Source organism: Sardina pilchardus, chromosome 4 (genome assembly GCF_963854185.1).
Source record: "Sardina pilchardus chromosome 4, fSarPil1.1, whole genome shotgun sequence".
Classification (NCBI taxonomy): domain Eukaryota; kingdom Metazoa; phylum Chordata; class Actinopteri; order Clupeiformes; family Clupeidae; genus Sardina; species Sardina pilchardus.
Window position 1 is genome coordinate 40,149,649 of NC_084997.1, and position 14,498 is coordinate 40,164,146.

A 14,498-nucleotide genomic window follows, 5' to 3' on the forward strand; every position below is an offset into this window, starting at 1 on the left:
GCAAAGCGGGCACCCAAGCGAGAGAGTTCCTCTGCGGTGGGATGGCGGACCACTTCATAAAGCAGAACAGCAATCTTTTTTATTTTATATTGATTTTAATAAAGAATGTGAAAGTTTGCTGCATCCCTGTGTTTTAGCCTCTTCCTTACTTTTTTATTAGATTTGTCTTACTATGATATACTGTAACTATGATTTTCTAACTATAATTGGTTATCTTTTGTGATACTTAATGTGTAAACATCAGACTACAATTAGATGTGAAACAATACATTAATTTAGTGGATTTAGTAAGATATTTATATTTCTCAAAGGCTTTTACTGGTGTGAATTGAACCTTAATACTAATGGTTATGGGAGAGACATTTTACTGGTGTGAATTGCGCCTTAATACTAATGGTTATGAGAGAGACATGCGCACACACATGAATACTGGTATGTAGCCTATGCTGATGGTGCTGAACATGAAAACATGAGGTTTAGTTCTCAAAGTACAGTGTTACATAAATGTGGGCAACAAAAGGCATTTAATTGCAATAAGTAGGGTGATATGCAAAAAACGAATATGAACTTTATTTTGACTAGTGCATGTATTGATAAAACTTTGTACAAACAACGTCGTTGGACACACTGCATGAAAAGGTAAGCCTAAAACCGGCGCGACGCTGGCATTTGGCATGTATTTTAGGGCGGTCATACATAAACAATTAAAATAACAGGCTAGTACCATCTCAGCTTGCGCTAATAATAGGAGTCGGATCTTACGATTACGTTGGATTCGGCGTCGCCTCCACGTGGGTAACGGGGTAAATAAGCACGAGCAAAACCACGAGGAAGTTCATTGTTGTAAACAACGCCGTTCAAATGTTTGGCGGGTTGGAGAATCGCGATCACATGTTAGCCTGTCACTTCCGCTAAGTGCAAAACGACAGTGTTCCACTCGAGACGATACTTACCCACGACAGTGTGCACTACAGAGGTAAGTGTTCAGTGCGCACTACGCACTACATTTCAGTGCACTGACGGAAGTGCGCCATATGAGACACAGCCAGTGTTGAGGAGCTTTAGCATTAGCCAGAGCGCACAGTGTTGCACCTCAACTGCCTGCAGATATGTAACAGAGTTGGCTGAGCACATCAAAGTGAAGTCATGTGATGCAGCCCGAGATGATTCCGAGTTTGTCAAGTTCTTCCCCAGCTTCATCTGGGCCGTGAGGGACTTCACTCTTGAGAGGAAGATCGACGGACAGGACGCGACAGAGGATGAATACTTGGAGTTTGCCCTGAAGCTGAAACCTGGTATGAAATATCAGTTCCCAAAATCACTCTTGGAGTCAGTTCCCAAATACCTAATATTCTCTGCTGGTCTCTCCTCATGTGTGTATATGTCCACTAACCCAGAGCTCTGCTGGTCTCTCCTCATGTCCACTAACCCAGAGCTCTGCTGGTCTCTCTTGATGTGTATGTCCTCTAACCCAGAGCTCTGCTGGTCTCTCCTGAAGGTAACTCTAAAAAGGTGAATGACCACAACCTTCCTCGGGAATGCATCCGGAAGTACTTCCCATCCCGGAAGTGTTTCACCTTCCCATTCCCCAGCCGCCCGGAGGACGTGAAGCGTCTGGAGAGCTTGTCCCAGTCCGAGTTGGCCCCAGCATTCCTGGAGGTCACGGAGCACTTCTGCACCTTTGTCTTCGATCAGAGCCCTGTGAAGCAGCTGAAGGATGGACACACTGTTGACAGCAGAGGTGAGCCATGTTGTCACAATAGCAGCAGAGGTGAGCCATGTCGTCACAATAGCAAACTTGTGCTTTTGCCGATACTTGGCAAAGGGTACCCTGGGTGAACTCTTCTTGGCATGGTACCGTGACTAGGGCTGTGTCTGAATCATAAGTACAAATGCTGGGCAGCGTGCATTTTCCGGAAGTTACATCTGAATAGAAAGTCAAGCGCTCTCACTAGATGGGCACTTCGTTTGGCGTGATTTCCAAGCGTGCATCGATGCATCTTTTTTGGCCTCAAATATCCCATAATCCATTGCGCAGCGCAGGTCAAGCTCCACACGTCATGGTAATCGTCAAGCAACACACCCCCCTCCCCGAGTCAGGTGAAGTCAACTAGTCTGTGCTGTCCAAATGTAGGGACGCATACCGAGGAGCAAGCTAACTGAGACGCTACTGGAAAGAACGTACTATCCAGCGTGCGCCCTTGACAATTGAACACGGCCAAAGGGCACCCTGGGTGAGCCTCTGCAGGTCATCTGAAAAGGATAACTGTGTCATCCATTACTGAATCACTAAAAACTAGGAACTGGTATTTCCTTTGGAATCAATTCAACAACTGCATTGCACACCATAGTAGTTCACAAGACAGATGTGTTTCTGGAGGATGTAACACGAGAAGCTCATAAACACATCAGGGATCCTCTCCAGACAGCCCTGCAGAGCACATCCAACTGTAATAGGAGCTTTGTCTGGGTTCACCCAGACTAACACCAGCGCTGCTGCAGTCAAGATGGTGGTAGGGATACCGTACGCACATCACACAACAGCTGTGGTTGTTGTCAGCTGAGCATCAACTGATGAGCTAGGCGGTGGGTTAGACCTTCTGAACACTATTCACATTTATTTCAACTGTAACTAACTGACATGATTACAAATCACCAAATAAATGTGAGTGTTAGTAAACAGCCTAATAGCCAATAACACAAAGTGATACTAAACAGCCTAATAGCCAATAACATTAAGTGATACTTGATTTCTGCTATCCACCTTATTCCTTAACCTGGAAAGCTGGCTGGTTTTCAACTTCCGTTCATTCTGTTGGCTAAGGAATATCGTGGACACTGTTCCAGAGTGTCTGCTGCAGTGTTTTTTGTTTTTTTTCAAGTATATTGTTTGGGCGTTTTTTATGCCTTTATTGATAGTGAAAGTGGAGAGTGACAGGAAGCGAATGGGAGAGAGAGCAGGGATGGGATCCAGCAAGGACCACGGAATCGAATTCGGGTCGCCGGCGTGCGGTGCAGGTGCCCCAGCCAGTTGCGCCACAGCTGGGGCCATCTGCTGCAGTGTTGCTTAGTTACTGATATACTCTTCCAGAGTGTTCTAGTGTTGCTTAGCTATACTGTTCCAGAGTGTCTGCTGCAGTGTTGCTTAGTTACTGCTATACTGTTCCAGAGTGTCTGCTGCAGTGTTGCTTAGTTACTGCTATACTGTTCCAGAGTGTCTGCTGCAGTGTTGCTTAGTTACAGTTACCCAGAGACCAAGTGCTTGTGTTTGCCCCCCTGCAGTCCTGGGGCACCTGGTGAAGATGTACGTGGAGACCTTGTCCAGCGGAGGTGTGCCCTGCTTGGAGAACGCAGTGGTTGCCATGGCGCAGATTGAGAATGAGGCTGCTGTGAAGGAGGGTCTGGAGGTTTACGAGAGCGGCATGGTGCAGCTGACCGTCTACTTCCCCATGGACCTGCCTGACTTGACCGATGCTCACCAGCGCCTCAACACCCTGGCAACAGAGGTCTTCGTCAAGCGCTCCTTCAAGGACGACGACGGGACGCACACTAAGTCCCTGGAGGTAAACTAGACCTGGAAAAATAATATTTACAGTATATGAAAATGCACTGTACTGTTCTTCCTATGATTCCTATCTTTTATTATTCCGCTTACCGCTTCTTCGCGCAATTCAGCTGGAATCGTTCAACATAGAAACTTTGTTCAAACTTTGCAACGTAGGTCTTCTAATGGAGATAGCTGCTATGTATTTTTAAACTTTTTAAACTATAGATTAAAAACTTTTACAAATGTTCCCATAGGCCTTTATGACATCATTATCGGGTCGTTAAGCACCTATGCCAGGTGTTCAGGCCACCTGCAGCATCTCCCTGTCTCAGGCTTTAAGCATACAATCTGGCTCTCTTGAGACTACATATCCTGTTCCACTGTTTCCTCTGTACACAACTGTTTCAAAATAAAAGTCCTCACTGCAATAACACACTATTAAATCATTTAACCATTGAAACTACTCATCTATTTAAATGTTCAACCATTCCAACTGTCAGTTATCATCAACTATGCCTCCAGTCAACTATATGAAACCTCCACATACCTAGCAACCAACATAGCAACCCTTAAAATTAAGCATTTAGGACAGTTTCTATAGCAACCAACATGATTGAACTACAGTAGTTTCTTTATTCCTGATAGTGGGCACCATGGATACAAGCAAAAACTATTTCAAAGTAAAATCCTCACTAACAAGTTAGATAGTTAGCATTGTTAGCATAGTTGCCATTTTTAACATAACTACTAGAAATCATTAGCACAGTTGGCTAATCAACTTGGTTAGCATTGTTAACATAGTTAACATTGTGAGCATAGTTAGCATTTTTAGCATTACTGCTAGAAATCATTAGCTAAGTTAGCTGATCTACCTGTTTAGCATTGTTACCATAATCAGTAGTGTTAGCATAGTTAGCATGTTTAGAATACATGCTAGACATCATTATCTCCCTTAACAATGGGATTCTCTTCTCTGATTGGCTGATGGGGTGGCCATTTACTTTGTGAATCAGGCTACCTTTGAAGTAGTTCCAATGTGTTGCCCGTATAACACTTGAATATTAATTTGCCAAACTTGTTGCAAGGTTTAAATTAACTGTCACATTGCATCCAAGCTGAAACACAGACATTCAGAACATAGCAACATTGTAGCATATGACGGAAGTGGATTGTAGCTAGTTGGATGGCATGTAGGCTATAAAAATAGCAATCTTTCAAAGTTAAAGTTAATCAGAATCCTGGGATATGCCCGCTTGACAACGGGAGAGATGGAACTTATCACTGGCTTTTAGCCGTAGCAACCATCAATTTAGAACTAACGACTGGCCTTTGGCCATAGCAACCATCCATTTAGAACTAGTAACGGCAGTTTGTCCTGCAAGTAGAAAGTTGTCGCCGGTGTCCAAAACCTCCACCTAGCCATTATTTCCATCGAACAGGTAGCATAGTTCGCTTTGTTAGCATAACTGCTAGCACACATGAGCTAAGTTAGCAAAGCAACCTGATTAGCATATTAGCATTATTAGCTTAACGGCTAGCAAACATTAGCAAAATATTAAACCTTCATTAAACTATATGCCTATCGACATCCATTTAAAATTATCTAACTATCAACATCAATTAAACTATTAACATTCATTAAATTGTTTAACAGCAGCTTTTAAGCTATCCATATTCAATGTATAAACTGTTTATCTTCACACTATCAACTTTCATTAAACTATGAAACCACCATGTCTACCCCAGCAACACTTACAGTAAGTAACCATATCTACATTATCTATTTAAACATTTTTGCATTTTCATGCACTGGTGATTCCTTTTAATTGTATTTCTAGTTAATCATTCAAATGACAACATGTTGATACGACTGACAGAAGATCAGTAGAAGAAGATCATGTCTTTGATGTAGGGTTACCATCCACTTCATTGGTGTGGAGTTACAGTCATCTGCTTCAGTGTGGAGTTATTGAGTTATTAAAGAAACATCCGCTTCAGTAGTGTGGAGTTATTAAAGAATCATCCGCTTCAGTAGTGTGGAGTTATTGAGTTATTCAAGAACCATCCGCTTCAGTAGTGTGGAGTTATTGAGTTATTAAAGAATCATCCGCTTCAGTAGTGTGGAGTTATTGAGTTATTAAAGAAACATCCGCTTCAGTAGTGTGGAGTTATTGAGTTATTGAGGAATCATCCACTTCAGTAGTGTGGAGTTATTAAAGAATCATCCGCTTCAGTAGTGTGGAGTTATTGAGTTATTGAAGAATCATCCGCTTCAGTAGTGTGGAGTTATTGAAGAATCATCCGCTTCAGTAGTGTGGAGTTATTGAGTTATTAAAGAATCATCCGCTTCAGTAGTGTGGAGTTATTGAGTTATTAAAGAAACATCCGCTTCAGTAGTGTGGAGTTATTGAGTTATTGAGGAATCATCCACTTCAGTAGTGTGGAGTTATTAAAGAATCATCCGCTTCAGTAGTGTGGAGTTATTGAGTTATTGAAGAATCATCCGCTTCAGTAGTGTGGAGTTATTGAAGAATCATCCGCTTCAGTAGTGTGGAGTTATTGAGTTATTAAAGAAACATCCGCTTGAGTAGTGTGGAGTTATTGAGTTATTGAGGAATCATCCGCTTCAGTAGTGTGGAGTTATTGAAGAATCATCCGCTTGAGTAGTGTGGAGTTATTGAGTTATTAAAGAATCATCCGCTTCAGTAGTGTGGAGTTATTGAGTTATTAAAGAAACATCCGCTTCAGTAGTGTGGAGTTATTGAGTTATTGAGGAATCATCCACTTCAGTAGTGTGGAGTTATTAAAGAATCATCCGCTTCAGTAGTGTGGAGTTATTGAGTTATTGAAGAATCATCCGCTTCAGTAGTGTGAAGTTATTGAAGAATCATCCGCTTCAGTAGTGTGGAGTTATTGAGTTATTAAAGAATCATCCGCTTCAGTAGTGTAGAGTTATTGAGTTATTGAGGAATCATCCGCTTCAGTAGTGTGGAGTTATTGAAGAATCATCCGCTTCAGTAGTGTGGAGTTATTAAAGAATCATCCGCTTCAGTAGTGTGGAGTTATTAAAGAATCATCCGCTTCAGTAGTGTGGAGTTATTGAGTTATTGAGGAATCATCCGCTTCAGTAGTGTGGAGTTATTGAAGAATCATCCGCTTCAGTAGTGTGGAGTTATTGAGTTATTGAAGAAACATCTGCTTCAGTAGTGTGGAGTTATTGAGTTATTGAGGAATCATCCACTTCAGTAGTGTGGAGTTATTAAAGAATCATCCGCTTCAGTAGTGTGGAGTTATTAAAGAATCATCCACTTCAGTAGTGTGGAGTTATTGAGTTATTCAAGAATCATCCGCTTCAGTAGTGTGGAGTTATTGAGTTATTGAGGAATCATCCGCTTCAGTAGTGTGGAGTTATTGAGTTATTGAAGAATCATCCGCTTCAGTAGTGTGGAGTTATTGAGTTATTGAAGAGACAGTCTTATGTGACGGGTGCTGAAGAGTAAGATGTCTTTCTGTGTCATTTCAGGAGGCTGTCAACAAGCTGTTCAGTGGATTCCTGCAGCAGAATGAGGAGGCCTCGGCCCTGCTCTGCCTGGAGGTCCTCACAGGACTCTCTGCTCCACTGAGGGAAAAACTCCAGCAGGGATTCTACACCAAACCCGGAGGATACCAGCTCTACTGCGAGGACATGGAAGTCCTCGTGGTGAAATACATCAGCCAGAGCCACCTGGGAGTCAAGGTCAGGCCCACATACAAACACTCTCAAGTCAAGGTCAGGCCCACATGCAAACACTCTCAAGTCAAGGTCAGGCCCACATACAAACACCAGAGACGGTTTATAAAGCTAGACGATTCATATGAGGGTAAATTCTGGTTTCATTGTGACGCAACTGCCACTGCCACTCCCATTTAGGAGGCAAACGGGAGCATTTCTATAGTGGAAATAAACCTGTTATCAACGGCACCTGCTTCTGCTGATTCTACACCGTTCTAAACCGATTATCTCATCACTGATCACGCCCCTTTAGGAGGCGGAAGTGGGTGCCATTTCATTCCATTGAAAACCCCCTTTATGATTCATCTTAGTAACTATACGATCTTTGCAAACACTCTCAAGTCAAGGTCAGGCCCACATACAAACACTCTCAAGTCAAGGTCAGGCCCACATGCAAACACTCTCAAGTCAAGGTCAGGCCCACATACACCTGGGAGTCAAGGTCAGGCCCACATGCAAACACTCTGGGAGTCAAGGCAAGGTTATTGATATTGTCCATGTCATATACAGATGTCATTCAAAGTGCTTTACAAACAGTAACATCATTAAAGGCATGGTATAGTAAAGAACAGGAAGGTAAAGATCATAATTTAAAAGACACAAGGTAGGATCATTTTCAAGGTAGGATCATTTTGTATTTGGTAAAAAGGTCTTTCTTCCTTTTTACTAAATATAATCGCTTCATTTTTTTCTTTGACCAGCTGAAGAGAATTTTGAGATATCCAGACAGAGATTCAAGGGACCATAGTCGTTTGGCGACAGAGCTAAGTAGATTTGTGAGTCATCTGCATAGCTATGATATGAAATCAAATTATTTTGGATGGTTTGTCCAAGTGGGACCATATAGAGGTTGAATAATAGTGGCCCCAAGATCCACCCCTTGGGAACACCACAGGTCAAGGACGTTGGTGTTGAGGTACAGTTGCTGATGGCAACAAAGAAGCTCCTCTATTATAGATATGATTGAGGCCAGTTGATAACTATGCCTGTAAATCCAACCCAGTGTGTAGTGAGATATTCTGATCAACAGTGTGATCAACATATGCAAACACTCCTCAACCAGTCAGACTCAACATCTCCACATATGCAAACAGTCATTAACCAATCACACTGATCAACTGAACTTAACATCTGCTGTTTTTTCTTGTGTGTGTGTGTGTGTGTGTGCATGTGGGCTATGCGTGCTTGTGTGTGTGTGCGCGCGTGTGTGTGTTTTTGTGTGTGTCAGGCTGAAGATGTGTTGGAGGACTTTCTGAAGCAGAGGAAGGAGGAGTCCTCAGCCATCCTGCATGCTGACGACAATCTCAGTGCCATGGACCGACAGATCTGCGGTGAGTGTGTGTGTGTGTGTGTGTGTGTGTGTGTGTGTGTGTAGAGGAGCGTGAGCAGAGTGTGATGTTGGAGCAGGAGGTGAAGACTAATGAGTGTGTGTGTGTGTGTGTGTGTGTATAACGTGTGTGTGTGTGTGTGTGTGTGTGTGTGTGTGTGTGTGTAGAGGAGCGTGAGAGAGCCGTGATGCTGCAGCAGGAGGTGAAGACTAATGAGTGTGTGTGTGTGTGTGTGTGTGTGTGTGTGTGTGTGTGTGTGTGTGTGTAGAGGAGCGTGAGAGAGCCGTGATGCTGCAGCAGGAGGTGAAGACTAATGAGTGAGTGTGTGTGTGTGTGTGTGTGTGTGTGTGTGTGTGTATAACGTGTGTGTGTGTGTGTGTGTGTGTGTGTGTAGAGGAGCGTGAGAGAGCCGTGATGCTGCAGCAGGAGGTGAAGACTAATGAGTGTGTGTGTGTGTGTGTGTGTGTGTGTGTGTGTGTGTGTGTGTGTGTGTGTGTATGTGTGTGTGTGTGTGTGTGTGTGTGTGTGTGTATGTGTGTGTGTGTGTGTGTGTGTGTGTGTGTGTGTGTAGAGGAGCGTGAGAGAGCCGTGATGCTGCAGCAGGAGGTGAAGACTAATGAGTGTGTGTGTGTGTGTGTGTGTGTGTGTGTGTGTGTGTGTGTGTGTGTGTGTGTGTGTGTGTGTGTGTGTGTGTGTGTGTGTAGAGGAGCGTGAGAGAGCCGTGATGCTGGAGCAGGAGGTGAAGACTAATGAGTGAGTGTGTGTGTGTGTGTGTGTGTGTGTGTGTGTGTGTGTGTGTGTGTGTGTGTGTGTGTGTGTGTGTGTGTGTGTGTGTGTGTGTGTGTGTGTGTGTGTGTGTGTGTGTGTAGAGGAGCGTGAGAGAGCTGTGATGCTGCAGCAGGAGGTGAAGACTAATGAGTGTGTGTGTGTGTGTGTGTGTGTGTGTGTGTGTGTGTGTGTGTGTGTAGAGGAGCATGAGAGAGCCGTGATGCTGCAGCAGGAGGTGAAGACTAATGAGTGTGTGTGTGTGTGTGTGTGTGTGTGTGTGTGTGTGTGTGTGTGTGTGTGTGTGTAGAGGAGCGTGAGAGAGCCGTGATGCTGGAGCAGGAGATGAAGACTAATGAGTGTGTGTGTGTGTGTGTGTGTGTGTGTGTGTGTGTAGAGGAGCGTGAGAGAGCTGTGATGCTGGAGCAGGAGGTGAAGACTAATGAGTGTGTGTGTGTGTGTGTGTGTGTCGGTGTGTGTAGAGGAGCGTGAGAGAGCCGTGATGCTGGAGCAGGAGGTGAAGACTAATGAGTGTGTGTGTGTGTGTGTGTGTGTGTGTGTGTGTGTAGAGGAGCGTGAGAGAGCCGTGATGCTGCAGCAGGAGGTGAAGACTAATGAGTGAGTGTGTGTGTGTGTGTGTGTGTGTGTGTGTGTGTGTGTGTGTAGAGGAGCGTGAGAGAGCCGTGATGCTGCAGCAGGAGGTGAAGACTAATGAGTGTGTGTGTGTGTGTGTGTGTGTGTGTGTGTGTGTGTGTGTGTGTGTGTGTGTGTGTGTGTGTAGAGGAGCGTGAGAGAGCCGTGATGCTGCAGCAGGAGGTGAAGACTAATGAGTGAGTGTGTGTGTGTGTGTGTAGAGGAGCGTGAGAGAGCCGTGATGCTGGAGCAGGAGGTGAAGACTAATGAGTGTGTGTGTGTGTGTGTGTGTGTGTGTGTGTGTGTGTGTGTGTAGAGGAGCGTGAGAGAACCGTGATGCTGCAGCAGGAGGTGAAGACTAATGAGTGTGTGTGTGTGTGTGTGTGTGTGTGTACAGGAGCGTGAGAGAACCGTGATGCTGCAGCAGGAGGTGAAGACTAATGAGTGAGTGTGTGTGTGTGTGTGTGTGTGTGTGTGTGTGTAGAGGAGCGTGAGAGAGCCGTGATGCTGCAGCAGGAGGTGAAGACTAATGAGTGTGTGTGTGTGTGTGTGTGTGTGTGTGTGTGTAGAGGAGCGTGAGAGAGCCGTGATGCTGGAGCAGGAGGTGAAGACTAATGAGTGTGTGTGTGTGTGTGTGTGTGTGTGTGTGTGTGTGTAGAGGAGCGTGAGAGAGCCGTGATGCTGGAGCAGGAGGTGAAGGTTAACGAGGAGCGTCAGCGTCAGCTGGAGAAGCGCATGGCTGCGGAGCAGAGGAGCAACGAGGAGCGCATCAGGCTGGTGCTGACGCAGATGGAGGAGGAGATGGAGGCACAGCGCAGGGAGGCACAGCGTGCCACAGGTACACACACACACACACACACACACACACACACACACACACACACACACACACACACACACACACACTCACTCCCATGAGGAGCGCGATATGGGCCGACTTCCTGTGATTATAGTGCCCCCTCTAGTCAGGGTGTCCGCGGGGTCTTAAAAAGTCTAAAAAAGTCTAAAATATAGAGATATTTTGTCTAAAATTGAGTTTGAGTAATTTAAGACCTACGTTTCAATGCAAAATATCGACGAAGGATTAATGTTTTTTTGTTTTGTTTTACGTCCTTTTTCGCCGTTCAGTTTTTTTCTTTTTCTGTTATGGTGGCAGTTATGGTCCGTGTAGTTCTACATGACATGTTGCTGTTAGTGGAACGTAATAATAAAACTACAGATGTGAAACCGAAATGTACTGTCGTTACAGGATGCAGGATGATGACAGGATGTCAATTGACCGCAATCTGGCTTGTTATTTCTTTTTTTTAATACTTTGTGAAGCTCTTAAATTTAACCCATGATGGTCTAAAAAAGGTCTAAAAAAGTCTAAAATTGCACTTGTTAAAACCTGCAGACACCCTGTCTAGTGGCCAAAAGACACCAACTTTACTGTGCGTCCTCAGGATGGAGTCTTGAGTTCAGGTACCAAGTTTGGCTATTATACATGAAAGCATTGCTGAGATATGAGCCGACTTCCTGTGGTAATAGCGCCCCTCCTAGTGGTCAAAAGACACCAAATGTACTGTGCGTCCTGAGGATGGGGTCACAAGTCCATGCACCAAGTCTGGACTTCATACATCAAAGCCGTGCTGAGATATGAACTCACTTCCTGCTTGGCAGCTTCACGACTGATTTTTGTCTGTGAAAATCGAAAAGATTTATAAACGTTTGTAAGACATAGCTTGAAGATCATGTACGTCAAGTTCTGTGAAGATCGGACAAAATTTGTGACCTGAAAAGCTCCATGCAGTAACGCATTGGTAGCTGATTACAGCGCCCCCTAGGGGTCAAACAGCACCAGATTTCTTGAGCATCCCGAGTTTATGTACCAAGTTTGGTTTCAATACATGAATGCGTTCCTGAGATATTACCTAAACCTCAGGAAACGCACAAACACACACACACACACACACACACATAAATATACACACACAAATGCATATTCAAGTGCTCTAGTGCTGCCCCAATCAGTCAACGTATTCAAGGTATTCAACCATGAAAATGAGTCAACGTATTCAACCATGAAAATAAGTCGATGTATTCAACCATGAAAATTAGTCAACGTATTCAACCATGAAAATTAGTTGACGTATTCAACCATGAAAATAAGTCGATGTGTTCAACCATGAAAATTAGTTGACGTATTCAACAATGAAAATTAGTCGACGTATTCAACCATGAAAATAAGTCGATGTATTCAAGCATGAAAATTAGTTGACGTATTCAACAATGAAAATTAGTCGACGTATTCAACCAGGAGAATTAGTCATCGTTCTATTCATCGCCTATTTATTTTTGGTCTCATGTCTCAAACGGCTCACTGTATTGTTATCAACTCTTCAGAAGCACAATGACTGTCTTTGAGTGTTAAAGAGGCTGCTTAGACTCGAAGTCTAAGCTCCCCACAGTCACATTAGCTACAAGAGACTTGGCGTTGAGTGGGGAGCTTAGACGTCGGAGACCTTAACACACCAACATCTCCGACACGATATCTGTACCTAGACTCCTTGTGTCGTGAGTTATGAGCTTCTGACACCATGTCCTGTTCCTCTAACTATATATTTAAGGACGCAACGATCAGGATGCAAGCAGCCTAGATAACTTTCACTGTTAGGCTGCTTCCTTGGTTCTCATACATTTGAACCTAAACTATTCAGATTGCCACCACTTGGCCATTGCATGCCATTACACCGCCAAGTGAAAATGAATAAACGCCTTCTGATTCCAGATGGCAAAATGGATCTCTCCCAAAATGTAATCGTTTTTTCCTTGGGTCATTTCAGACCTTCCCTGAAAATGTCATCTAAATCCATCCATGACTTTCTGAGTTATCTTGCTAACAAACAGACAAACAGACAGACAAACATACAAACAAACAAACCCTGATGAAAACATAACCTCCTTGGCAGAGGTAATAAATACATACATACGCCATACATGTTCCTGGGTTTTGATAGGCATTACAGCCCTAATGAATACATGTTCCTGGGTTTTGATAGGCGTTAAAGCCCTAATGAATACATGTTCCTGGGTTTTGATAGGCGTTACAGCCCTAATAAATGCAGGTTCCTGGGTTTTGATAGGCGTTCCAGCCCTAATGAATACATGTTCCTGGGTTTTGATAGGCGTTACAGCCCTAATGAATACATGTTCCTGGGTTTTGATAGGCGTTCCAGCCCTAATAAATGCAGGTTCCTGGGTTTTGATAGGCGTTCCAGCCCTAACAGATGCGCTTGCCTTGGCAGAGAGCACACACACACATACACACACACACACACACACACACACAGCACAGAGAGGAGGGACTCACAAATGCGCTGATACACTTGCCTTGCCTTGTCAGAGAGCCAGCTGCGTGAGCAGGCGGCGCTGCTGCAGCGGGGGTTCCAGGAGAAGGCGGACCAGATGGGGCGCGACATGCGGGAGGCCCAGCGGAGGGCAGAGGCAGCGCAGCAGGCCAAGAGCCAGGAGCTCACGCGCCTCCTGGAGCAGCAGCAGCAACGCCACAGCCAGGCCATGGCCGCGATGAGGGAGCAGAACCAGGCCATCCAGAACCAGAGGCCCAGCCGAGGAAGAGGAGGAGGAGGATGCTGCATCCAGTAGCACCACCAGAGGAGGAAGAGGAGGAGGAGGAGGAGGAGGAGGAGGAGAAGGAGGAAGAGGAAGAGGCTGCTGCATCCAGTAGCACCACCAGCACATCATACCTCTGTTACCCAATCAGCTCACCCTATCTGAGACCCTTTACCCAATCAGCTTGCCCCATCTCTCCCTGTGGCCAATGAGCTGTACTTTGTACTGAACACACTTGTACTTACAGCACGTATATTAAAGGAGACACACATGTACTTACAGCACGTATATTAAAGGAAACACACTTGTACTTACAGCACGTATATTAAAGGAAGCAGACTTGTACTTACAGCACGTATATTAAAGGAAACACACTTTTATCTCCAAAACACAGTTTGCGTGTGATGGGATTATTTTATCTCCAAAACACTGTTTGCGTGTGATGGGGTTATTTAATACTAAATATGACACATCTCCAAAACACAGTTTGCGTGTGATGGGATTATTTTATCTTCAAAACACAGTTTGCGTGTGGTGGGATTATTTTATCTCCAAAACACAGTTTGCGTGTGGTGGGGGTTATTTTATCTCCAAAACACAGTTTGCGTGTGGTGGGGTTATTTTATCTCCAAAACACAGTTTGCGTGTGGTGGGGTTATTTTATCTCCAAAACACAGTTTGTGTGTGGTGGGATTATTTTATCTCCAAAACACAGTTTGCGTGGTGGGATTATTTTCCACAATGCTACTGCTGGAGCAGCATCCGTCAGAACTGTCACTTTCTGCCAAAAACACATTTGTGATCAGCGTTATGGTGCTGAGGTTCTACAGGACTAAATGAT

General features: G+C 44.4%; 1 protein-coding gene and 1 long non-coding RNA gene across 4 annotated transcripts in view; both read left to right on the plus strand.

Moving 5' to 3' along the window:
• Nucleotides 1-123, plus strand: part of LOC134079239 (uncharacterized) — a 3,022-nt gene extending 2,899 nt beyond the window's left edge. The window contains exon 2 of the long non-coding RNA XR_009938895.1: nt 1-123. This exon is cut by the window's left edge and continues 1,215 nt beyond it. This is a non-coding gene — a long non-coding RNA (uncharacterized LOC134079239).
• The window catches only part of LOC134079235 (guanylate-binding protein 1-like), a 150,839-nt gene extending 136,602 nt beyond the window's left edge, over nt 1-14,237 (plus strand). The window contains exons 6-12 of one of the 3 annotated variants that reach the window (XM_062535471.1): nt 1,108-1,295; nt 1,499-1,741; nt 3,283-3,563; nt 7,071-7,283; nt 8,548-8,650; nt 10,704-10,883; nt 13,431-14,231. In XM_062535471.1, coding sequence (XP_062391455.1) covers nt 1,108-1,295; nt 1,499-1,741; nt 3,283-3,563; nt 7,071-7,283; nt 8,548-8,650; nt 10,704-10,883; nt 13,431-13,690 — 1,468 coding nt within the window. In that variant the 3' untranslated portion in view covers nt 13,691-14,231. Of the gene's footprint in view, nt 1-1,107; nt 1,296-1,498; nt 1,742-3,282; nt 3,564-7,070; nt 7,284-8,547; nt 8,651-10,703; nt 10,884-13,430 lie in introns of all 3 variants that reach the window. The other 2 variants (XM_062535468.1, XM_062535472.1) reach the window with 2 other exon arrangements.
• The last annotated feature ends 261 nt before the right edge of the window (nt 14,238-14,498 follow it).